Consider the following 27,608-nt stretch of genomic DNA (forward strand, 5'->3'; position numbering starts at 1 on the left):
TTGTCATTCAAATTTAAAGGGAACGTTAGGTTATTACCATAACCCTGGTTCCCTGAAAAGAGAATGACAACCATTACCCTTTGAGGTCGTGTCCCCAGCTGACACCTGTTTTCGAAAGAAAATGGCGATGTGCTACTGTGAGGATGTCCCTCTTCAACAGGGGGTGGGCGGGACTTCCCTCTCACTGCAGGGCCCTGATAGGGCAGCTTTTGTATATTTGCTCAGAGATTGATGGTCAGAGAGGCTCTTCCCATTCGGTAATGGTTGTCATTCTCTTTTCAGTTTAACAGGGTTAGGGTAAAAACCTACCATTACTAACTAAAAATGATCCAAAGGGACTCTGTATAACTTTGTCGCTTTGCATTCAGATTTTTTTGTTTTCCTTAGTTTTCATATTACAAGAAAGACACGTATCAAACACCGAACACATATTCAACCAGCCGCTATCGTTGTTAATAAAATGCAGCCGCGGTAATAAACAAAAAAAAAAACCATGTCAAAGTACAATGACCATGTATGTTTACCAGAGCATTTATACTTCCTAAAAAAACGCAGAAACACTGTGCTTGACTGATACGACAAGTTGAAAACAGCAAAGATCATGGCAGCACAGACTGCTCTCCAGGCACCTGCTTCACCTATATATCAGAGTCAGGGTTGCCAGATCTCTGTGAGAAAAAAAGCCAACTGGACCACCCTTGTGCGTCATTTCCGGTCACATGAACATTAAATAGTCTATCACGTTATTCAACTTGTCTATGGCTTTAAACAAAATACTGGGATCCACGTGGCGTACAGGATGTGCCCTAAAGCCTGGAGATCTCAGGCTCGGTTCCAAGCTATGTCACAGCCGACCGTAAAAATAATAAAAAAAAAATAATAAAAACAATTAGAAAACGATTGAGAGCGAACAGCCAATCAGCTTCCAGATCTAGCGGACTTCTACTTGCATAGATGCCCCCTGGAACTTTGAAGTACTTAACAGTGAATTACATTTTAAATAAATCCGCCCATGAATACCAGCTTTTTCCCTTAACATTCTAATCTACTACTAATCCGATAACATAAAGCGCTACTTAAACATACTTTCTAACGCTAGTCTAGAGACAAGCGAAATCATGTCTGTGACAGGACACCGTAATGAAGGCTCAATTTGCAGCTATTGGACAGCAAATCAACAGGGAAGACACAATTGATCCACAATTCTGTCATCGGCTGTATCCAAACAACACCCTCCCTCAAAACCAGCCAGTCAAACTCCCAACCTTATTTCAGTTCTTTCTGCATCAGCCAATCCACTCCCTGGCTGCTTGAATGACGCCACACCTCCAACAAGTTTAGAGTCAGACTCAATACTACACGGACTATTCAACAATTGTACATAGAAACTATAATAAGAAAGAGCAAGACCCCAATAAATAAATGTTAGCAATAATAATACTAATACTAACAATAATAATAAAGTTTTCTCTACGTGTATGTCGTTTTTCTACTCTAATTCTGTTAGGGACTATTTTCCTCAGCGGAATGTTACCTGGAGAAATATCATAAATTCAAGGTAAACATAGGTTTTAATTTTTTTTTTTTTTAATGAGAAAATAAAGAATTAAATCATTTTCTAATAGCAATAGAGCCCTCTCGATACAGGCTCTACCGTGTGGTAGAAGACCTTGATTTTCATTAGCGCCCTCGCCTACGGCTCGGGACGCATAATTACAGCCACAGTCATCTACCACATGGCAGAGCCCGCATCGACGGACTCTATCGCTTAAATATTGTACATAGTTCTGTATTCTGTTGCATTTAGGCAGCGCCTTTTACTTGAGACACTGGGTTATGCGGGTCTACAGTACCTTGCACTGAGCATGAAGCTCTTCATGCGACTCAGCAAGCGAACCTTACTGAACAAAATGCTTCGCTTTTCATTTTAATACTGTAATTTTTGGATGTCATTTCAGAGAATAATTGAGCAAACGAGCAAGCGTACTACGTTAGTCTTATACTTCATGATACCAAGTTAGTCCACCTGAACAGGATCATCTCATGTCCAATCTGGTACGCTGCAATCAGGATCTTGTTTAGTTCAATTTAGCGGATGATCCACCAGTGGCGATTATCGTCTGGTACACTGCAATCGGGATTAACAAGTGTACTAACTTTAGTCCAAGCAAGTGGACTAAACCTGCTTAATCCACTAATTAGACACATCAAGTGGACTAACTTTGGTACGCTGCAATCCACCTCCTATGTCTTACAGAGAAAACAAAACTGGTAGATAATGTGTTTTGCTTTTGTATACAAGAATGACATTTTATTGAACAAACGACTAAGCATGAAAAGAAGCCTAAAATATAGTAAAAAGCAGCAAGGTAAAATTCTAAGTGACTGTGGCAATGTTGCACCACCTCTGTGTATATTTCTGTGTTGTTTGTTGCGTGTAGTGTGCTAATGTTGGTGTATCGTCATTGGTACACGGGATATAATATGGGTTACGAGCACGAGTGTTTAAAATGTATATTTGTATTTAGGAACGAGGATTGCACAGCAGTTCATGTGCAGGTAAAATGTAGTAATATGTGAGAACGGGGAATTGCACTTCAGTTGTACTGAGACTCCAACTGAATGATTGATTAGCAATTGAGTCTCGGTACAGCTGCATAAAAGCTGCATGTTTTCACTCATTCGGGGTTGTGTGTTCGTTGAGTGGATAAGGGGATTGGTGACAGAGGTAATAGTAATAATAACAGCAGCTCATCGTGTTTGTCTGTGTAGTCCGTTTTGTTTGTCTCTGTTTTGGCTACCAGTGTTGTGTCCTGTGTTTTGTTTGTCTTTCAAACTTTATTTTTTGTCTGTTCATTTATTAAATACTGAGCGCAAGCAAGCGCTCAGCTTCACCAAACTCCACGTCTCTGTTCTGTGTTGGTCCCCGTTTCTGGTCTGACGTCACCCACTAAAGCCAGCCTGTTCACAGCGACTCCGTGGAAATAGATGCCCAATTCTGTGGTTTTAAAAAGAGCAACTGGCAACCCTGATCAGAGTGGAAATCCACGCAATCAAAATGCGTACAAGTGGAAAATGTGGACGTCTTTTTTTTTTCCATTAGCCGTTCACTTTGAGATGCTAAACAAAGATTAAAGTACATTTCGTGGTTTAGAGAATATATAATACCATTAAAAAAAAAAAAAAAAATCAAGATTATAAACACTTTCATTTTTATTTGTTCATTTCCGAGTTGTCCTGCGTACCCCCTATGACCCTTAGAAGTAGCCCCAGGGGTACCGCCGGTTGAAAACCCATCTTAACTAATGGGATGCAGTCCAAACTGATAAAGATGAAGAGGGTATTCAGTTGCAGTGATCACATCAGTATCCCTATCGTTCCAGACTGAGCCCAGAAAATATTAATATTTTGTGTTTTTCCATAGTAATTTGAAATAAAAAGGCAGCAATATTTGCTAGGTAGTAATGATAGAACTGTAGTACCAGAGTGTTGTATTTGTTTTAAATAAACTAAAGTTATTTTTCTCGTTAAAAAAAGACAAGTGTATTTCTTTAAATAGCCATTTAAAAACAGATTACAAAAAAATGACATCATACCGCGTACAACGATAACCGTGATATATTTGACGGTTACTATACCTTAAAAAATTGATACCGTGACACCCCTAGTCTGGAGCCCTGTCAAATTATTATTACACCGTGCAACATTTTTTTTTGTTGTTCCTGGGTAGTAAGTGTTATTTCCTAATTGCTTATGCCTCAAAAGTATAGAACATGGCTATTATTCCCCACAAACTTTGCTTTTGTGACCAGGACTGGTAAATTTCAAAATATCACTATTTCCAATGAGAAAATGGGAGCTTTTGTGTCTTTTCATTCACATAAAGTCAGAAAAAAACAACATATGGATCCAAATTAACATGTATTTATACTAAAGTAATACAAAAATGACTACAAAAGATTTAGAAGTGAGTAGTTTTTCGAGATTTACGATTATACTGTAAATATTATTATACTGTAGATTATACTGTGATATTTTGAAATTTACCTGTCCTGGTCACAAAAGCAAAGTTTGTGGGGAATAATAACCATTTTCTATACTTTTGAGGCATAAGCAATTAGGAAATAACACTTACTACCCAGGAACACAAATTGTGTTACATAGTGTTATTATTAGTATTATTATAGACTTTTCCTTCAATTCTCTTAAGCCATTAAAATAACAGTACATAAATAACACAATAATAGCTTAGAAATTAAACATCAGGTGAATTTATTGCAGATCATAACAATTCATTATTTTCTTTAAATTGTCATCTACGTGTGCTAAATGTACAAAAAGCCAGGATTTAAATAGATCAGCTATTACCATTTAAACATACACACATAATCAGAATTAAACAAACAATCCATATAATTATTTTATTTTTGAATGGAGCACACCAATACTTTGCTCTGCTATTAACTTGTAGAGCACACTAATGCAGTTTTGTAAAACAGTTTTAGTTTTTTGCTCTACTTGTTTCCTCAGAATATGAACTAAACTATGTGCAAAATGTTTAATTCCAAGTCAGGTTATCTTCTAAAATGTGTTTCCTATGAGCAAAAGGACCGAGTCCAGCTGTTGTTCACATTGAGGTTTAGCAAGCAAACCAGACACTGCGTTTGCCTTCAAAGGTTCATCAGGTGGTATTCACGCAAAAAAAATTAAATAAATAAATAAATAAATAATAATAATTCTGTTAGAAAACCGTTTGACAACGGGGCAATTTACAAGCAAAAACTGCAAAGCGTGACAACAGCTCTCTCGCGCTTTTATGGTCATGACAGTTCTGCTTCCAAGTTTACATGAGAGAATTTAGTCTCATGTAAAGGTCCGCAATAATTTGGAGGAGAGAACGAGTTTCCTCATCCATCCAGCGGACCTGGTGTTGCGTGCTGTCAGAAGGGGTGGAAGCTTGAAACATCCTGCGGGGAAAAAGCTACATTATTCATAGTATTATTATTATGATAATAATGCTGGTAATAATGATCTAGTAGTTCTCATGCACCGTTCATAATTAGGGCTAGGAGTTTGTCACGGAAAACTTGGACGTACATCACGGAGCAATCAAGGTCAAAGCATTCAGAATCACAGAGAAAATGAAAGAGGGAGAATAAAGTCACGGGGATAAAAATGTTTTTAAAAATAACTGTTTAATAAAAGCATATTGCAGTGTTGGTGCGCACAGGTTCAACAAGCACGAGACAAGCAAATGCAATTTCAATGTGTTGCTTTTTTATTTGCTCTGCAACAGTGACTACACTACTGACTAACAGTAGCATTTATAAGCACTGAACTAAGCAGAGAATAAAGACGCAAACAGGGGAAAGGCTATGAGTAAGAATACGGCAAGAGTAACACACTGGGGGTGAGAAATACACACGAGGATCACACAAAGATTGTGGGGCTGACAAGAGACATGTAAATTAAGTGCAACCATACAACAATTAAAACACAAGTGGAACCATAATTTCAATTAAAAAGAGGAAACTGTTCAATGTATGTCCCGCTGCGAATGCTGAGTTAGTATAGTACACACACACTGAATTTATGAACTGTTAGCATAGCTTTCAAGAAGTATTTAATCAAAGAGCTTAGTTTGATTCAGAATTTATTTTTTTTTAATTTAAAAACTAAAAAAAAAAAAAAGGGGCAGCAAGTACTGTATTGGAGCTAGTTCAAAATATGTAATTATTTATTCGAATTAATAAACAATAAATCCATTGTTTTTTAAATGTGATATTTAATGTTAATGAGAAACACTTTCCAATAAAATCACATACAGATTTAACACAATTTACTAACATCCCCGCAAGTTACGCACATCAGCAAAAATCGCGGACACTAGCAAAAGTCACGGAATCTGTGACACCCGCAACCACCGTGTAAATCCCAGCCCTATTCATAATACACTGAAATGAATAAACAATATTATAAACTGCTGACATTATTGTATTGGTATAAATCAAACTCTCTATATACAATTTATATATAATTTAGCAACAACCCTCACCAGGAGAAGCGGATTGATAATAATGTATGGATGGATATTTAACTGATTTGTATTAGTAAGATTGGGATAAGGAAAATCTTACGCTACAGTCTAGAGGAGGACAACAGGATGGAAGGAATGTTCCCAGAGAAGAGAGTTCTTTTATATACGGGAAGTGGAGGAGGTATGGTGGTATTTCATGAAAGTCTATCGTCAAGTATTTTACACGACTGTGAGTTTGTTGCTATGGGACTAATTAGGCCAATTAGCGTGCACTTTACCAAAGTGTAATGACACTTAAGTTGCACACTTTTTTTGCTGTGCACTTTTGGAACGAGCACAACTGTGTGAATACTATAAATCACACACTAAATGTCACATTTAAACTATCTTTTGACTTGGACAATGCATACATTACGTAAACAAAAGTTGTTGTATTAAAATCCACTACCAAATTGCTACACGTTGCAATTCAATATGTCGCCTCTGCTGTGAATGAAGCAGGGTATAGTGTTCAAAGCAGGATTACAAAAACAGGATTATTGTTCTATGTAACATTTAACTATGTGAATGTTTTACTCCACTTATATGGATTACCTGTAAAATAGGATTTTCAATCACATATAATTAAGTAGCTATAATGACGTTACCAGTAAATTATGCAAATTAGAACCACTGAAGGTTCTAACCTTCCTTCTGTAATGTGTTCCGAACCTTCGAAGGTCAAAATGTACCCTTCGTTGCAGTCCTAAATAAAACAAAAATAAAAATGTGCACAGTTCTTGGAAACAAGTTTTTCAAAAGTTCTGAATCTGACAAAAAAGAAAGAAAAACAAAGCAGTTCTCTAAATGCAGATTATTTTTAAACAAATAGAATAATTTTATGCTTTGAGTTTTTTGTTTTTTTTTTTGGGAGAAACACAATTGGTTTACAAAATTCCAGTGGATTTGAAACAGGCCGGAGCAGGTCTGATTTCACCATCGCCCTGATGAGATCTTCAACATTAACAACCACCTCCGCTTAGCTTCCGACGGCCCTGACAACACCCTGAACATAGCGAGTGGTAGGCAAGGCTGCTATAGTGCCTGCTAATAAACATTGTTCTTTAATTATCAGTCTAGACATGAATTAGTGCATGCTCATATTTATCAGGTCACATTGTACTTCAATAAAAAAAAAAAAAAAATTTAAAGTATTGATACAGGGGTTACTGTATCGGTAATCAATCATATCTTCAAGAAAAATACACGGTTCACAGTGTGAATCAGCACACCTCTACCAGTAACCGTGGGTCTCCTGTGGTTGGGCTGGTAAAATCACTGTATTAAACACAATAGCATTATGTACAGTATAGGTATTGAGTAAGGCTGAGGCAATGCATCGATGTATCATATCGTTCGACAACTATCGATAGTCAAGCCTGTGCATTGTTTTTGTGTAAAGGGTTTCAGCAAAGGGAAACTTTTTTTTTAAATTAAATTTTGAATCTGCAATTCTTTTTTGCATTAAGCGCACAGCTTCTCTGCCCCCCTCAGGTCTGATTCTCTGAATCTGCATGCGATTGAGCTCAGCTTCTCCCCCCCTGCCCTGCCCCCAGTGAGTGTTTACTGAAGGGATTAGATCTGTGCAGGCAGGGGTCTTCAAAGTAACAGAGCAAGTAAAGAGCGTTGTGCTACAATTACAAATACTGTATCTACTGAGCTACAATGCTTTCCGAAGTTTGGCAATTATTTTCTGAAGTAAGATGGCAAGAAAGAAAAGTAAAGAAAGTAATGTTTGGGATACTCCGGTAACACAATTAATTTGTGTGACCATTTAATGAGATACAGAGGTTGCGTTAGCCTTTAAAAGTGTGCACTTGTAAAAAGCATACCATCTCAAAATCTTCGTTTTCAACCATAACATCTGCGTTTTTACATATTACATCAACATAGTTATATTTCAGATTAACGAAGTTAATATGCAAACCAGTACGTTTTTTTTCTGTCACATGATGTATAGTAACTTGACAGTACTTGCACACTTCAATTCTTATGGTCACGGGCATATTCTTCTCGGGTTTTGGTGTGTTTAGGCGCTTTTTTTTTTACATTTCGTCACAATTTAAATTGTGTTTTAAATTCCACAAGCATGTCAACACTCCCTATCATACTATAATATAGCCTGTAATAGAAATGTAGAATTTGCTGTCACTCAGTAGTTGGGTGGGTTTAAAGTATTCAGAACAAATCAATGGGAGATACAAGTCAGGAAGGAGGGACATTGCCCAGCTGCACCGGGAGTTTGTAATTTTTTTTGTAGGTATTTTACTAACTGTTTTCACGGGAAAAGGGGTCAAGTCAAAGTGAATTGAGTCTCCATTTCCAGCGTTTTTCAGGTGTTTATTGGCTATACACCAATTTTTTTTTTTTTTTGTATCAGGGGTGTTTCATCCGTTTTTTTTTGGTTAAAACTGAAAATCAGAAGCTCTAAATATAATACATGGCTTGTCGCCAGTGGCTGTAAATTAAAAAATAAAAATAAACCTACTGCTGGCTTTTGTTTAGCAGGCTTGTTATATTTCTTGATTTTGTTACTTTTGGAACACATGATTAAATTTGGTAGGTTGTGCATTTAAATGCACAACAATTAAACCTGTTCAATTAGGTGAAGCCTGAAAATGGTGTATGTATTAAACACTGGACACAAAAAATTCAACCCTAGATAAAGAATTAAAATGTTTTATTGCTTGTATCACCTCCAGTATGCATTAGTTCATTTAAAAAGCAATACATTTATTTATTTATTGCTTCCTTCGTTGGCTCAGACATCATTGCATCCAGTGTTCTCAACCCACGTCCTGGGGACCCACTGTTGCCCAATTACTTAACTAGATTAAACTGATCAGAGGTCACATTTGGACGGAAAAATATTTTGTTTTGCGTTCACGGGATGCACAGAATGGGAAAGGGACGCAGACATGCATAATTTGCAGTAATCTATTACGAAATGGAGAGAATATGGCACAACTGTGAATCTGTCTAGAACAGGCCGTCCTCTAAAACTGAGTATCTGGACGAGAAGGGCACTAGTAGGAAGGCCACCAAGAGGCCTATGGCGACTCTAAAGTAGTTACAGTCTTCCACGGCAGAGCTGGTAGACACTGTGCATACTGCAACAATAGCCTGGGTGCTTCACAAAACTGGTCTTTATGGGAGAGTAGCAAAAAGAAAGCCATTGTTGAAAAAAACTCACATCAAATCTTGGCTAGAGTTTGCCAGAAGGCATGTGGGAGACTGAGACCAAGTGGAAGAAGATTCTATGGTCTGATGAGACCAAAATAGAGCTTTCTGGCCTCAAAGCTAAGCGCTATGTTTGGCGCAAACCTAACACCGCACATCGTCCTGAGAACATCATCTCTACCGTAAAGCATAGTGATGGCAGCATCATGCTATGGGGATGCTTCTCTGCGACAGGGTCTGGAAAGCTCGTGAAGATAGGGAGGGCAAAATGGATGCAGTGAAGTACAGAGAAATCCTGGAGAAAAATGTGCTGAAGTCTGCAAGAGACCTGGGACTTGGGGGAAGATTCATCTTCCAGCAGGACAATGACCCGAAACATACAGCCAAAGCCACACTGGAATGGCTTAAAAACAAAAACGTCAGTGTCCTGGAGTGGCCCAGTTAAAGCCCAGACCTCAATCCAATTGAGAATATGTAGAAAGGGAGTTGAAAATTGCTGTTCACCAAAAGGTCCCCATCCAACTTGACAGAGCTTGAGCAATTTTGCAAAGATTGGGCAAAAATTGCAGTGTCCAGATGTGCAAAGCTGGTAGAGACTTATCCAAATAGACTCATGGCTGTAATTGCTGCCAAAGGTGCCTCTACTAAATATTGACTCAAGGTAGTGAATACTTATGCAATCAATTATTTTCTGTTTTGTATTTGTAATTAATTTTGAACAATTAGTAGATTTTATTTTTTACTTTGACATTATGGACTTTGTGTTGATCAGTGGCAAAAACTCCTAATTAAATCCATTTTGATTTCATGTTGTAACACAATAAAATGTGGAAAAGTCCAAGGGGCGTGAATACTTTTGAGAGCCACTGTATGCATGCCACAAGCTGGAGAGAGAGGCTCCAACAGAAACAATCAGTGGACCACGCTGCTTGTAAAAAACAAACAAAACAAAAACCCTTCATTGCATCCAAACGGAAAACAATGTTATTATAAAACAAATTGTACAGACCAATTACCAGAATCATGTTCCATAGATGCAGCCCAAGGAATACCAGTCACCCATGCACACACACAACTAAAATATGACTGTGATACTAGTCACAGGGAGGTGAAGCAGTCATGGTTTCAAACATACCCTCTGGTCACGAAAGAACATTTTCACAGACTGCAAGCCAGAAACACGCCGCTTCAAGATCACAGCTAAGTCCCCCCCACCACCACCCCCACCATCACTTGTTTGCTATCTTTTTTAAAATGTGGTGAAATATGTTTTGGAAATAGTAACAGTGGATATGAAGGAGGAATAATTTTAATAAAATACACTTTTATTATTTTAAAAAGGATTAGTCTCACTATGATTTGTTAAGTTTTAATGTCAGAATCGTTGCAATATCTTACTGTCAGTAGTCACAGGTGAAAGAACACGGTAAAAAAAAAAAAAAAAGTTTTTTTTAAAACACAGTAGTGGCTGTACAACCCTACTAATATCATTAATGACATTAGTACAATCTTGTGCAGCTAGAGCTGTGGTTGGTCAGGGAGGATTTTATATTGTAGCGTTCTGCAGCAAGATCTCATTCAGGTTTTACCGAGACCACAACTGAGCTGGATTAATTAGAACATTTTTGACTGTGGTTCTTGATCGGTTATGCAGGCCTAAAAGTAAATATCCTTTGCAGTACCGAGTGTCCTGTTGATATGCAGAGTGTTTTACGCCTGTTTTACTGAAAAAATAAATAAATAATTTAAACAGCGCATGTGAAAATAAATTGAACCTGACGTGCCTGATAAGTGCTGAATAAATTGACTGCAAAGGGTTAATAATGGACTTTACTGTGCTCCGGGGGATATTCAATGCCTTGGAAATGTTCATATATCCTACCCCTGACTGGTGCTTTTAAAGAACCTTATTCCGGATTTGCTTTGAATGTTCCTTCGTCTTCATGATGTAGTTTTTTGTAAGGAAATGTACTAACCAACTGTGGGACCTCCCGGAGACAGGTGTATTTAACCTGAAATCATGTAAAACACCTTAATTGCACACAGGTGGACTCCATTCAACTAATTATGTGACTTCTAAAGACAGTTGGTTGCACCAGAGCTTATTTAAGTGTGTCATAACAAAGGAGGTGAATACTTAAGCAATCATATTTTCTGTTTTATATTTGTAATTAATTTAGAACAATTTGTAGATTTTATTTTTCACTTTGACATTATGGACTTTGTGTTGATCAGTGGCAAAAACTCCTAGTTAAATTCATTCTGATTTCATGTTGTAACACAATAAAATGTGGAAAAGTCCAAGGGGGGTGAATACTTTTGAGAGCAACTGTATGTTACGTGATCAAGCTAGAGAGCTTTCATTTGGCAAAATGAAATCAAACTAAACAGTCTGTATTGACTCATCTACCAGCACACGTTGAATGGGCTGGCAGTCTTACACAGGTATATTTTTTAAAGCCTTCACCACCGTGGCGAACTTTGGGAAAAATAGTTGAGCCACAAAGGAAAACGTTTTACTTGTGGCGACGTGGAGAGCGATAGCGGGAATGTAGCATAACAAGCTCGGTTAAATAAATCGTTCAGATGAAGGACGGTAAAGTGTATTCCAAATAGTTTTGAGATATTCAATTCTTTTTATTTCAAAATCTTTAGGAAAAAATCAGAAGTTTCACAATTTTACAATTATCTTTTTGTATGACTTCCATTTCCCATAGAGAGATTTTCATATAGTATAGGTTTTAAAATATAAAATGCGGGACATAGTACATGTCCAGTTTTCTGGTGATAAATGTAAAAAACATTTCTGTTGTATATTCGTTAACTATGGAACAGTGACAAACAGGTTTTCCACATCATCTTGCAAGCACACGTGTGATCAAATGTAAGTTAATGGTGCAACAACCACACACACACACTATATATATATATATATATATATATATATATATATATATATATATATATATATATATATATATACACACACACACACATATATATGAGAACATCAACAACAAAAGCAAAACTCCAAATCACATGATCACAATAAAGTTTTAGATATTTCAAATTTGAGATGATGCACGTTATTAGTATAGCTTTTTTTACTAATCAATAAGTAGCTTATATTACTTTAACTACAAATACAGTACAACTCACATGCAGAAACTACTACTATGCAGTAAGCTATGATTTTAAAAAAAAAGTCATGAATTAAAAAAAAATAAATAAAGTTTAGAAAACCAAACTATTTATGCTATTTGTGAAAGAATAAAAACAGCACTAATTACATCCACATAATCATAGGCCATTTTAATGTTTTGAAATATAAAAACAGGTTTCTCAGTGGGACAGAAACGTTAACACTGTGGCAAAAATCTAGTTTCCCCTCCGTGGAATGGCGCCCATGCGTTGACAGGGAGTATGTAACCCTATGACGCAGACTTTGCATCTATCTACTGACAACCACAGATATACAGTCAGCCCGCATTTATACCACCTGGTAAGGCCCAAGGGAAAAAACGGGCAATAAGCGATGGTGGCGTTATAGTGATGGTCCCCCCCAAAAAAAAAACACACAGACACACACACACTTCTATATTTGCAATAAATTCAAACTTTTTTTTGTATACAATCACAATATTTCCAGGCCATTTTAATAAAACATTAATCTTTTTTAAAAACTACAGTACTCTAGGTGATGTATACTAGTGATGTATTATCATCTTTTCCCATCTGTATGAAACATACATGGTTACTTTTAAGGAAAGGTTGATACTTAATAAACACTCATTTAGTGTCAAATCGCCCAAACAACAATTCCATAAAACTTGCACGTAAACAAACAAACCTCTTACTGTACTATTATTTTTTTTTATTTGTTTAGTGGTTTATAAAAGAGTCACTTTTAGACTGCATCAAGACTTTCAGGTATGCCATTTGTTTTTATCCATTACAATGTTTCCAATTGTCCTTCGATTAACAGTATATACCTCACTTACACGAGAAAACATTTGCCATGACTTGCTTTCTTATTTTCAGATGCACACATGCAGATTTGTTTCTTTTGCTTTGGTGTTAAATGTAGGGTCGACTCGCCATGTTGTACTTTGTTTTGCTTTGGGAGCGGGATTGTTGATGACATTGATACGTTCAGTTAACAACTAATTAGTAAAAACGAGAAAGGTTAACTGCATAAACTTTGTTGTTTTAATTGGCCATGATTATTTCGCTGGTACTACAATGAGGGAAACTATAATGCTTATTTTTGCTCGGCTTGGTTGGTTGGCGGATGGCGAACAGCGGGATGGCAATATAACGGGTAAAAATAACACTGTTTTTATATTAGTGACATTTGTTCAAAGATAACAGCTGGTGGTATGCGAGGGTAGCATTATAAGGGGGGCGGTAAAGGTGAGAACCCTGTAAGGATATTATCTTCAAGTATTGCTCATCCTTGTTAGACAGCTGTTTGGGTCTTCCAGTCCTGGGTTTGTCAATTACAGATGATGTTTCTCTGTACTTGTTGATTACACTATGTAACACAATTTTTGTTCCTGGGTAGTAAGTGTTATTTCCTAATTGCTTATGCCTCAAAAGTATAGAAAATGGCTATTATTCCCCACAAACTTTGCTTTTGTGACCAGGACAGTGATATTTCAAAATATCACTATTTCCAATGGGAAAATGGGCAAATGTGTGTCTTTTCATTCACATAGTCAGAAAAAAACAACATATGAATCCAAATTAACATGTATTTATACTAAAGTAATACAAAGATGACTACAAAAGATTTAGAAGTGAGTAGTTTTTTGAGATTTACAATTACTGTATTTACAGTATAATTGTACATCTCAAAAAACTACTCACTTCTAAATCTTTTGTAGTCATCTTTGTATTACTTTAGTATAAATACATGTTAATTTGGATTCATATGTTGTTTTTTTCTGACTATGTGAATGAAAAGACACACATTTGCCCATTTTCCCATTGGAAATAGTGATATTTTGAAATATCACTGTCCTGGTCACAAAAGCAAAGTTTGTGGGGAATAACAGCCATTTTCTATACTTTTGAGGCATAAGCAATTAGGAAATAACACTTTTTTTTTGTTAAACAGTGTTATGTTTGGGATACCACACCTTAAAAATTGAGTGATGCAATCTATTTCACTCAATATTTTTCCTTCTTTATGCAAGTCAATGTTGTTATAATAGTAGAAAACACTAGTGGAGGCTTGGAGTAAATTGTTGATGCTCATAATGCATCAGAGTAGAAAAATACAACATGTCTAAGACATGCACAGCAGTGTACTATACAGATGCACAAAGTATATTAATTAGTCCCTACTCCAAAGCCTTATCCAAAATACTGCCCAGGTAAAAAGAAGATTGAGAAAATAAACATCCAGGTGCTATTTTGAGCAAATACAGTATTTTGCCAAGCTAGAAACAGAGCATTTTTTCCTCTTCAAATTAGATAATATATAAATTACATTTATTATCCCACCAATGCAGAGGTACCCCAAATAATATAAATTTACTACCAATGCAGAATGCCATTGTTCATTATTTTACCCTGAAACAGGAGGAGGAGCTCTGTACATGTATTTGTTTATTTTAGAACAGGGTGCCACTCTGCCCCTGTGCAGTTTATTATTTTTTGTTTGTATTATGATTTATTTATTAAAATGTGACGTAGGATTGTGCCAATATTCAATATTATCGTATATCGCGATACTGGAAAATGTGGACGGTTTTTTATATATATCGTCAATATCATCACTAGTCCTAAAATAAACATAGCTAATGAAATAACACACGTTATAAAATGTCCTTCATTCATATCATGCAGTGTTAAAACATTGTAGCACCCCAGAGAACTTTGTGGAGGTTTAGAACAAGACTGCTGTTACTTTCTGTTCCTGAATGTTGTTTTTCCTGCTGCTGCTGTCAGCTATACGTGTGCTTGTGCGTGTGATGTCTTAGACTGGATACGTTATCCACATCACTTGGATGTAACATGCAGCAGAGGGAGTAAGAGAAGGTTGGTGGTTGCAGCCAGAGTGAGTCCACTACTTAACAACTGATTACTGTTTGCTAAAAGAAACTGTTAAGGCAGTGACTTTACGCTTTGCTACTATTTTCTTTATTTTTATTAACAATACAATTTTACAAAAAGAGGCAGTTCTGAGAACAACATACAATACATATTATTATACATATTGTGTTCAGATACAGCACCTTTTAATAATTAGTATAATTGAGAAAAAAACGCCTTGCTACTTAACCAAATTGTGTTTGTGTTTTCAAGTTGGTCCTCGGAACAAACAAGATATCAAGTCTGCATGGTGGCGGTTTTTTGTGTGTGTGATAAAAATATAAACGTTTTTGCAAAGGATTTTACAAACAAAGCATGAGCTGGACACATGTTCAAAGATGAGGTAAGGTAAAGTTTTTTTTTTTTTTTTTTTTTTTAATTTTGACAATGAAATGAGACTGTTAAACTTAATCATTTCACTATGGTAAAATACGAATGTGAAAAGATGCGAGTCGAGACGTAGTCGAGCAAGCCTGCCACAAGATATAAGCAAACACTCAAGCTGCGCCCCCTAAATGCTCCAGGAATTAAAAAAAAAAAAAAAAACACACACACACACACAAAAGGAAGTGGTAGTGTTCGCGAGAAAGTCATTCTCAGTATGAGTGTAGATGTACAGTAGACCCTGTTGGGGGCCAAGCCTTTTGTTTGTTATATCGAGAGGTTTGTTATAGCGAAGACAATCAAAATGAACGATAAACTGTTGAGTAAGTTAATGAGATGAGACTGTGAATTAAAGTAGAATTACATGTACCTGTTCGTTTCATCTATGCCGTATTCTGCCTTTATCTAATTTGTTAAATAATTAAAATGCGGTATAAAAAGCAAAAATCTCAAATTAAGCTAAACTTATTCAAAATCCATCTGACATGAATCGTTTAAAAGTGCACCAAATCTTAATCCAACATGCAAGAATCCCAGACTCATCTTTTATTCCAAATCAACACGACGACATGAAGTCTGACATGAAAGAAAAGTTGATCCTCAATTTTTTTTTTTTTAAATCAAATTTTGCTTTTCCGCGTGGTTGCTGAACAAGCCAAAAAACAAAGTGCTTGTTGACAACCTATATTCCTGACAGAGCTATGTCTGCATTACTCCTTTTTTCAAACAATCAATATAGAGTCCAGATTTGTTGCAACATAAAACGATGTTCGTTTCGGAGGCATAGTTACACACACACACACACTCTTAAGACAAAACAGTTGACTTCACTGTGAGGTGGCATAATCCCATGCGGACAGACTGCGATGTTGACAGTGTGTGTACATTGTAACAAAAATCCTTAACGCTGTAAGAATGCGCCTTCAGGTCAATTCAGGGCCAAACTCGATATTCATTACACTAATAAACGATCAAAGATAATCTGCCAATTGTTAACTAACAATTAACAGGTCGCTGTGGAACTATTCTGTCTGTTTATTCTCTTCTCTCTGCTTCACAACAAACACTTGCCCTGTTTTTAGACCCAGCTAGTCCCGCCTCATCCCACTTCACAGCCAATCACCAGCAGCTGCTTTGGTCCATGCCTGTCCCCCATAGGCTGTTCGACCGATGTGACACACAGCCGCTCCTACTCCAAGAGTTCCTGCACTTCACAGACCTCACATAGTATATGTTGCAATATTATCTTTATCATTATTATTTGGGGCCAGGTTCGTTATAGCCGAAAGTTCGCTTTAATGAAGGGCATTATAGCGAGGATATACTGTATTTCAAAATACAGAACAACTGACAGCTAACTAAATGCAATCATGCTCAATTGATTAAAACGGACATTAAATGGGTTGTTTTTCACATTGATGTTCATTTGATTTTCCTTTCCGTTTGTTGATGTGCTTCAATTTTGACTTGCCCGTTATTTTATTAAATTTTTTAGGGGGGGGGGGGTTCACATGGTTTTGACTTTGCATATGTTTTTTGTTGGGTTGGCAGTGGGTATGTTGTCAAGTCTTACGTTCTCAAATATGTGGGGCTGGGGCCTCAAATTATGGTATTATAGAATATCGCAATATTTTTTATATTATCATCACGGTATGAAAATTACAACATCGGTGCAACCTTAATATGACAGCGTAGCCGTGCTTTGTTACTGGCAGAGGCGAGATTAGGCAGCACGTCCTCTGCCAGTGTGTAAATAAAAACCTTGTGCAGAAGGTGGCAATCTCCCCAACTAAGTGATTAATTTGTTGCTAAATCGGGATTTGGTCACCTGCATAAAAGCTTGCAGGGCTCTGCAGCTGTGGTGGGTGTTTGAAAGGAGGAACGAGAGTGAGCGAGTGGATTAAAAACAAAACTAAAATATAAATATGAACAGTGACAGCAACTTCAACTGCCCAGCCTGACCTACTGTTTGTGTCTAGTATTCATGATTATGTTCTTTAAACTTATTTTGTGAGCATTTTTTTGTTAAGCCTTTTTTATTCTGTTACTTAAATAAAACCGGCGCATGTCACGTCTTTTGCCCTGCAGTACTGCAATTGTTTTTGTTCTGCATTCTGGCCTGATGTCACCACATCGGCTTTCCTATACCGCAAAACATGTTAGTGCAATGTGCAATCATTCTTGGCAGGCACAGTAAAAACAGCATGGCGCTCAAATGAAGACAGGTCTACTCACCAGTGCAGTATTCCTTGCCCCCGCTCTGTGGTACCATTATCTGCCTGTAGACGATGGGCTCTGCCTCCAGGATGTTCTCGTCGTGCCGGTAGCGGGCAGGGGTGCGCTCATTGGGCGTGCCGCGGGACCGAGCTCCACTGCGCTTCTCAGAGGTCTCAATCTCAGAGAAGACAGCCGCCTTGTCAAACAGCGCCAGGTTCCCTTCGAAGTCAAAGTCTGTGTCCAGGATCTCCTCCAGAGGGTCCCCGAAGCACTCGTCGTCCTTGTTCTTCATGCCATTCTTCTTGGGGGTCGTCTGGTTGTTGCCCCGGCTGCTTGATGACCCTGAAGAGAGAGGGATCACAGGAAGGAATCAGAAAAAGGTCATTCAATTAGGGGCATGCAGGTCCGAAATGTTGCCAGGGATATTGTTTTCGCAAATCATCCATAACTACGAAACTCTCAATACAGATAAATTAGAAATACTAAAAAAATGGCAAATCCCTCTAGGAAAAACATTATCCTTGAACTTAAGTTTCCAAATGAGCAAGATGGGCCGAATGGCCTCCTCTCGTTTGTAAACTTTCTTATGTTCTTATGAGTCTGAGGATAAATGCGCAGGTGTTAATCTTACGGATTAACTGCAAAATGGAGTGAGGTAACCAGTGGAGTACCACAGGGATCAGTATTAGGTCCTCTGCTATTCTTAATCTATATTAATGATTTAAATTCTGGTATAGTAAGCAAACTTGTTAAATTTGCAGACAACACAAAATTAGGAGGAGAGGCAAACACTGTTGCAGCAGCAAAGGTCATTCAAAATGATCTAGACAAGATGGGCAGACATGGCAAATGACATTTAATAGAGAAAAGTGTAAGGTACTGCACGCAGGAAATAAAAATGTACATTATAAATATCATATGGGAGATACTGAAATTGGAGAAGGAATCTATGAAAAAGACCTAGGAGTTTTTGTTGACTCAGAAATGTCTTCATTTAGACAATGTGGGAAAGCTATAAAAAAGGCCAACAAGATGCTCGGATACATTGTGAAAAGTTTTGAATTTAAATCAAGGGAAGTAATGTTAAAACTGTACAATGCACTAGTAAGATCTCATCTTGAATATTGTGTGCAGTTCTGGTCACCTCGCTATAAAAAAAAAGATATTGCTGCTCTAGAAAGAGTGCAAAGAAGAGCGACCAGAGTTATTCCGGGTTTAAAAGGCATGTCATATGCAGACATGCTAAAAGAATTGAATCTGTTCAGTCTTGAACAAAGAAGACTACGTGGCGACCTAATTCAAGCATTCAAAATACTAAAAGGTATTGACAATGTCAACCCAAGGGACTTTTTCAACCTGAAAAAAGAAACAAGGACCAGGGGTCACAAATGGAGATTAGACAGAGGGGTATTCAGAACAGAAAATAGGAGGCACTTTTTTACACAGAGAATCATGAGGGTCTGGAATCAACTCCCCAGTAATGTTGTTGAAGCTGACACCCTGGGATCCTTTAAGAAGCTGCTTGATGAGATTCTGGGATCAATAAGCTACTCAACCAAAACGAGCAAGATGGGCCGAATGGCCTCCTCTCGTTTGTAACCTCTTATGTTCTTATGTTGTTTAAAGATGTCTTAAAAGAAACCAGATATCCGATTAGAGTTCTATTAATAAAAAACAGAAAAACTGGACAAACCTGCTGCTCTACCTTCTGACAGCACTCCGCTCTCTCACGCAAGGGGCAAGACAGAGAGGTACAGTACAGCACTCTTCTGCACACAGCCGCCCATTCTTTTGTGTTAAGCACCCCTATTTTGAGTTTTATATCTGTTAAATAACAATTGGATAAGCAGTTATCCAGAAATCCTGAAACTGTAAGCCATGCATACTTAAGAATGCACACTTTATCCACAAATAAATCAAATAAATACAGCAAACAAATATTTCCAGTAAAGCTTATCGTCGCCACATGTACAAAGGTAAATGCAGTCAACATAAAAAATATGCAATTCAGAGGGAAGCAGTTTCTTCTGGGAGCTCGACTTCTATGAAAAGGAACAACTTAAGAATTCTTTTTTTTTTTTCTTTTTAAAAAACACATTATTTCTCAATAAAACCAAACCTGGAAACATTTTAAAATTCTGCCATTTATTTCTTTACATGAACTTTGATACCCAACATTTTTACATTGGCTGGCTCTCCCAGTACCAAACACTGGTGACAGAGAAGCAGAAGAGTAGCACTGAAAAACACACCAGGATAAATCTGCAATCCACACATATTCTATGGAATAACAGTGGCCTGTTTGAGAATGATTGCTCTTTCACAGCACCCTTGTTGTCTCAGAGGAGAGCGTGTTAGTACTTTCTCTTGTTTACTTTAGCCAGAACACCTGCTATTCACTGGGCATCACTATTTCTTCCAACAGCAAGAATTGCAGCATTGATGCAATGCATACTGGGCACTGCAATGACAAATCCAGTTGGTGTATTTGATCCAAAAATCCAAAATATAGCCTACTAGTAAAAATGGATCTTTACCAAAATGTGAGACCTACCAAACGATGGCAATTCATATTAGGTGAGATTTACTGGTCATGTCTGTTAGCTCGATGTACTTGATGACCTGTGCGCCACTGTTAAACGTACTGTAAAGAATACTGTTCTGTAAATGACGCTATAGATCTACAGCCTAGTGAAAGTCCAATATCAGCCAACTTGTTACAAGCTGATTTTACAACACGTGACTCACACAGCACAGTTCTATCTTTCTTCAGTTGCGGTTTCCTGAAGGCCAGCACTCGCCATACATACACTGCTCTTTTCATAAGCATTATACAAAATCTTCACTGTCCTCTAGATTCCATGCTCTTTAAAATGCTGTTTTTACTTATTAGCATTAGAAACATCGCCGATTCCCCGGTTTCTTGTACTGAACATCTCAAAATAGCACAATATTAAAAGCTTTTTTTTTTTTTTTTTTCCTGGTTGTTACTCTCTTTGGCTACAGACAGATTTATCTTGGTGTTTTAACAGGATCAGCACCATGCAAGTCACAGTAAAGGAAGTGATCAGGTGCCAGTAAGCAGCAGTATTATTTATAGCATTGCTTTCGAAATAACAGAAAAAACAAGCAAAGAATCTAATTATCTTTAGCACTAATGCAACATGGATGGATTTCACAGTTTTGGTTATCACCCCATTTAATGCATTTAAGCCCTTTGCACAAAATGTTGATGTTTAAAACAAAAAACTAAAAAGTGGGAGGAAGTGTGTCAGGAGATCCTGGAAGTGAATTATAATTTGGACAAGCTTGCACATTTCCAAATTACAATGCAACAAAATCTCCCCTTACTGTACACCAGGGGGCACTATGGCCATCTAAATGTCCAGCACTGTCAAACATGCAGCACTGTTCCTATTCCAGGGATGAAGTTAAGGTCATGAAGGGCAAGGCAATGTTGCATTTGTTGGGCTTGAAAATTCAGGGGCAACAAGGCAGTTCTAGGCAAAATATAAATCAATCCAAGGGCATAAGGCAATTTCATTCATAAAACAACAAAAACAGAGCCTATTTTGTTGATGAAATGTTATTTCAAACAAACAAAAATCAATATTTTCTGGGTGATTCACACATTAATTGCTACAAAAATTAAATATAGGTCACTTTTCCATTGTAAAAATAAAATGGTATAAAAATATCCCATTTTAAAACAAACTTTCATAATGAAAAAAATACAAAGGGTAATTGGCAAAAAAAAAATATTTAGGGTGTCAGCCTGTTAACCAGAGCTAAATATAGCGTTTGCCTGTGTCCTGTAATTAAAACTTTTTTAACACTAGAACTGTCGGGTTTATGCTTCTACCTAGAACAGCCAGTGGTAGTCATTTTTACGGGTACATTTTAAACAGCTTCAATATGAAAATGAAATGCAAACTATCAGACACAACTCAAAAAATGTATTCATGAACATCATATCTAATATTTTCACAGCAGAAACATTATCTAAAATGAAAAAATAAACAAAAGGCTTTATCTGCAAAATTAGCGCATATAATGCATGATGTAAAAAAATGAAAAACTGTAATAAACGTTTCAAAAGAAAATATTGTGTAACCAGCTGTAAACTGGTTATATGTAGGCCTACAAACAGAATTGTCAAAATCATTATTTATAAAAAAGAAAATAACTCAGTTCACACTGTAACAGGAATGCGCATTCAGGGAAACATACTTCAAAATAGCCCCCATATTAGCACAATCCACACAAATGTAACGCTTATCAGCTTGTCGTGTGCATGTACCACATACTGCTCTTTCACACAAAGATATCAGACATTTTATTTTTATTGCATTTAGTTACCTGGCATTGTTTTCTGTTGCGTGTGTCACTTGATGTGCACTGTATCCAGGTTGAGCTGTGTTTCAATGCCGCTTTGCAGCTTTCTGATCGAAATGTTTCTGCCAAAGTTCCGTGGCTAGCATCATAAGATGATATTTTCCCCTGGGTGCATTCATTGTACAAAACAAAGGAACTGACTGCTGCCATGCCCAGTACATTGTAAGATACAGCAACTGGACACCAGTGATTGCTTTCATGGAGTACGAAGTTTTGTGCAGATGGTGGAAACTCTTCTCGCTTTGTTTACTGTTCCAACCAGGCTGTTTTTTTTTTTTTTTTTTTTTATTCAACTGTTTTGCTAATTACAGTGAAATAAAAAAAAAGTGTTAACATTCATCCCTTTTTCTGAGCATGGTTACATCAGTACAACATTGCCACCCAGTCTCTGACCAGCTGGGTGAGTTTCATCTTTGCACAGGTAGGGGTAGGGTCCGCTGCCAGCCAAAACCTGATCCCCGATTTGACAGGTTTGATTGACATGCATTGTGTCCAGCGACACCATGCTTTTGTGAGAAATAGCTGTTTGTCCATGTAATGCTTTATTTTTAGCTTGAACAGGCAATGCTGTTTTCAATGAAGTCATTCCAAATTCCTGTTGCCAATGCAAATATATCTGTAGTTGCTCAAATCAAAATGCAAAAATTCTTATAATAGTAATATTATAAGAATGCTGACTATTTGCTCACGTAGACAGCCAGACGGCAGTTCTCCAAGGAACCGATAGGATTACAATCAAGTTTTGGATAACACATATCTAGACTTCAAGAGCAGTATTTTATTCAAATACATACTGCTGTAAACTCAGCTGAGGCAGAGATAACAAACTGGCTTGTTCACATATAAAACATAACGTATTGTAGGTAGGGATGCACCAAATCCAGGATTCTGCCCAAATACCTACTTTCTGAGCAGGGTTCGGATTCGGCCGAATCCTACATCCGCCCAAACATTTAAAAACATCCCTCCAATGTGTGCAGTTCTTCTTTAAATAAAAGACATGAATCCGGTACTGAACGTAACTGTTGTATTTAATAACAGGTATTCAAGAACAAGAACACGTTTGATGAACTGTCGCAGCTCAATCCCTAAATTACTGGTGGTGCACGGACTAAAGTCACGCAGCTGCTGAATGTAAACATATTACCCCCATATGCAACAGCACATTCACATCACACTTTTCATGGGGTCAAGTTATGCAGTAAACCTGAAATATATAGTAACAGCAAACTCTTGTCGATTTTTGTGCTTTGTTAGTCAAAGTGTTCTAGAGATCATACTAGGCTAGAGATCATCTAGGCAATGTGGGGAAGCTATAAAAAAGGCTAACAAGATACTCGGATACATTGTGAAAAGTGTTGAATTTAAATCAAGGGAAGTAATGTTAAAACTGTACAATGCACTTGTAAGACCTCATCTTGAATATTGGGTGCAGTTCTGGTCACCTCGCTATAAAAAAGATATTGCTGCTCTAGAAAGAGTGCAAAGAAGAGCGACCAGAATTATTCCGGGCTTAAAAGGCATGTCATATGCAGACAGGCTAAAAGAATTGAATCTGTTCAGTCTTGAACAAAGAAGACTACGTGGCGACCTAATTCAAGCATTCAAAATTCTAAAAGGTATTGACAGTGTCGACCCAAGGGACTTTTTCAGCCTGAAAAAAGAAACAAGGACCAGGGGTCACAAATGGAGTTTAGAAAAAGGGGCATTCAGAACAGAAAATAGGAGACACTTTTTTACACAGAGAATTGTGAGGGTCTGGAATCAACTCCCCAGTAATGTTGTTGAAGCTGCCCTGGGATCCTTCAAGAAGCTGCTTGATGAGATTTTGGGATCAATAAGCTACTAACAACCAAACGAGCAAGATGGGCCGAATGGCCTCCTCTCGTTTGTAAACTTTCTTATGTTCTTATGTTCTTATGTACTGAGAAAATAAAAAAAAAACTTGGTCCAGAAATATATATTTTCTGTAACTTTACAACTGTCAGATGTGCAAGACGTTGTTGAACAAAATGCTTTACTAAATTACATTTTACGTTATTGTAAATGTGCCAATGCAAGTTGAACCATATGGGAACTGCTGTGTTTAAAAACTATTTCATAGCCTATTTGATAGGTGTTACACACAGGGTGCATTTAAATCAACGTGGGTTTTATTTCGTAGAGAGATTCAGGTCACTCAATTTTTTCCTCATAGCTCTCAGATCAGTTGACATGGGTTGAAACGTCATAAAAGAAAATAGTGGGTTATGGCAAAGATGCAGCTCTCCTTTCTTGTAAAGATAAAGTAAACAGTTCTGTATTTTGACATTTCTGTTGGGGGGGGGGGGGGGGTAGCTGTAAATTCTGTATGTTTCAAACTAAAATCTTACTCAGGGATATATTTCAATTCGGTAATAAAAATACTATTAACTAAAAGGCTCAAAACTGGGGACATGCACATACCTGAATAAGATTTTAGTTTAAAAACGTACACAATTTACTGCTAGCACCCTCCCCTCAAACAGAAATGTCAAAATACAGAACTGTTTATAACGAACCTGGTAATTTAAAATAGGATAATTTTGAAGTTAAAATGCACATATCTAAATGTTAATAATTTACAAAAGCACGAGCTTTCAGAGACGCAAAAACCGCTTCAATGCCCTGATTGTAGCTGATAATAAATTGGCCTGAAAACCGGATAACATCAAAGTTTTTTTTGCAACGGCTCCCCTCGAAACGATGCGATTTATTATGACATGACTGTTGGTATGGACCTAAAAATATTACAGAGACAGTAAATTGCAAAGGCTGAAGAAGAGTTACGAGGCTAAAAACTTTACACAATTTACTGCTAGCACCCTCCCCTCAAACAGAAATGTCAAAATACAGAACTGTTTACTTTACCTAATCTGTAAAAAAAAAAAGGAAATTTAAGTACAGATCTACATTATTAAAATTAAATTGCAGCTGCTAAATAAGTGACCTGAAAACCCTCTGTTGTTTGGGCTCCCGATGCGCTCTATATGGTGGGATGAGCCTAAAAATAATTGGACATTACTAAAAATTGAGGAGAAAAAAATAAAAATAATTGGTGACCACGAAATTAAAAAAAAAAAAAAAAAAAAAAAGGAAAATCCTCTGATATTTTTTGTGAAATGCCTAAATGATCCAAACACAGTGGAATGCAAACTGTACAAGTGGCTCTTAACATATGAAGACACAACCAATTTCTGCAGTACTTGATGTAAGTTCACATTGATATTATTGTCAGGGACAAACTGTTGTGCACCCATTGCTTACCTGAACATTAGGTAAATCCTAGAACACTTTGCTGCCACTATAGACAGCTCTTCTTCCTTTTTAAATGTTTGAGTTACCATAGACCTCAAGATGGGGGAAAAAAAAAAAATCCACACAGTGACACTGCCTGCGAACACGTGACTTCTTGAGGCATGGTCATATTGAGCTCAGTCTAACAGCATCCCTCACTCTGTTTGCTGTCATTAACCAATGATACAGTATATCTTTCTCAAGGCTTCATGCTGGGAGGTTCACAGTAAAAAGAATAGTAACAATAAGATTACGATAGAGTCAGTCACTTTTTCACAGGACGAAATTAAACAGAATTCAACTGTGACAGAACAGGCTAGCTGACGCTGAGCAAGTCTGTGAACGGGTTGTAGATCAGATGTGTTGGTGTTGACGGACACTGGCATCAATGACGGGAGGGTATATAGGTAACTTTTGCCGTAAACTTTTTTTTAATTTGCGGCAAGTGGGCACAAAGTGTCGTTGGTTATTTCTTGCCCTGTTATTCTGTAAAGTGAAGAGAATGGGAAGGTAATTCATATTGCACACTTGTTACCAGCATGGTCATGATGGGAAGAGAAAAAATATAAATAAAAAAAAATGATTACACTTTCACAGCACCCCCGTTGTCGCAAAAGGAGGAAGTGCTAAGTCTACTTTCTCTTGTTTACTTTAGCAAGAACACATACACCTGCTTCACTCATTCATTGGGCACCACTATTTATTCCAAATACAAGAACTACAGCAGTGATGCACTGCATACTGGGCACAAAATGATAAATCCAGTTGGTGTATTTTAGATCACAATAAAGTGTTTACTACAATAACAATTAAATTAGCTTCATTCTTCTTTTGTCCAGTTCAGAGCAGCAGGACAAATAACACTGATCTTACATGATTAAGTGGGGTCTTCACTTTCAGCCATGAAACCACATGCTACACAGGGTTAAAATAACCAGGTCAGGCATCATAGCGACACTGTTCTTGCCTTTTGGCAATTGCAGTTCTCCATCTTCCGCACGCACCCCCTACCCCCCTCAAATAGTCTCTGCAACAGTGCTATCACATTGCATGTGAAATGCACAGCACTCCCGTGCCATCGAACTGTTCAACAGAATGAGGTTGAGCTCCTTGTCAACTTGGCACGCAGCCTAAGAGTACAAAAGAAGGTAAACACAGCTTCCAGGATTTATTTACTTGTAATTATCACGCTGGGACAATCTAACTTCCCATGAGGCAAGGCTGGTTTCCTCCAAGCTCCAGGCTGCTCAGAAAGCCTCCTGTAGCGTGCATGAGAGAATGAGTGGAGGGCTGACTCGGCACGTAAGCCAGGCTTGCATAACATCTCCTTCAGGGGTATTTGCCATTTATTGACTTCTGTCAAACAAGTTTTGTAAAAGAGGAACTTTGGCCCGTGCCTTAGCACGCTATGGGAATGCAAGGAGGTCAGACATAACTCCACCGCACTTCCTAATCCAGGCCATGCGCTGGGTCTTTATAGGCATTTAATCCCAGTTTATATCCCTCTGCCCAAACTAGACATACACTGAACAGATTGCTTCCAGCTGTGGTGTTAAGCATGCCCAGGAACCCAGTGCCTAGACAGGAAAGGCCCCGAGACAACGACATGCAGGAAGGATTCTCGAGAAGTTGTTAATCTCAAACACTCCATTTGGGACTTCTGATTTTGCCAGACAATATTGGATTTTATTTATTTACCTGTTCAAGTTCCTAAAGAAGAGCTGGCACTCTTTCCCTACCACTGCATTATTATTAGTGCTGGGAACAATATTCCAACAAACACTGCATGAATTATATTCAATGGACAAAAGTGACCATGTTCAGTTGTTCAAAACAGAAAAAATATATCATGAAAGGAAACCAATGCACACTGTAAATATGAAAACATCTTTACCTGGTAATTTGATAGTGTACTGAGTTTTACTTTTATTTTCCAGCTAAT

The 27,608-nt window shown here is 37.4% G+C and overlaps 1 protein-coding gene across 2 annotated transcripts in view; it reads right to left on the minus strand.

Moving 5' to 3' along the window:
- Positions 1 to 27,608, minus strand: part of LOC121294431 (enhancer of mRNA-decapping protein 3-like) — a 132,487-nt gene that overhangs the window by 67,867 nt on the left and 37,012 nt on the right. For both annotated transcript variants that reach the window (XM_041218113.1, XM_041218112.1), the window contains exon 4: positions 17,975 to 18,298. In XM_041218113.1, the coding sequence (XP_041074047.1) occupies positions 17,975 to 18,298 (324 nt within the window). The remainder of the gene's footprint in view (positions 1 to 17,974; positions 18,299 to 27,608) is intronic.

The sequence above is a fragment of the Polyodon spathula genome, chromosome 19 (genome assembly GCF_017654505.1).
Source record: "Polyodon spathula isolate WHYD16114869_AA chromosome 19, ASM1765450v1, whole genome shotgun sequence".
Classification (NCBI taxonomy): domain Eukaryota; kingdom Metazoa; phylum Chordata; class Actinopteri; order Acipenseriformes; family Polyodontidae; genus Polyodon; species Polyodon spathula.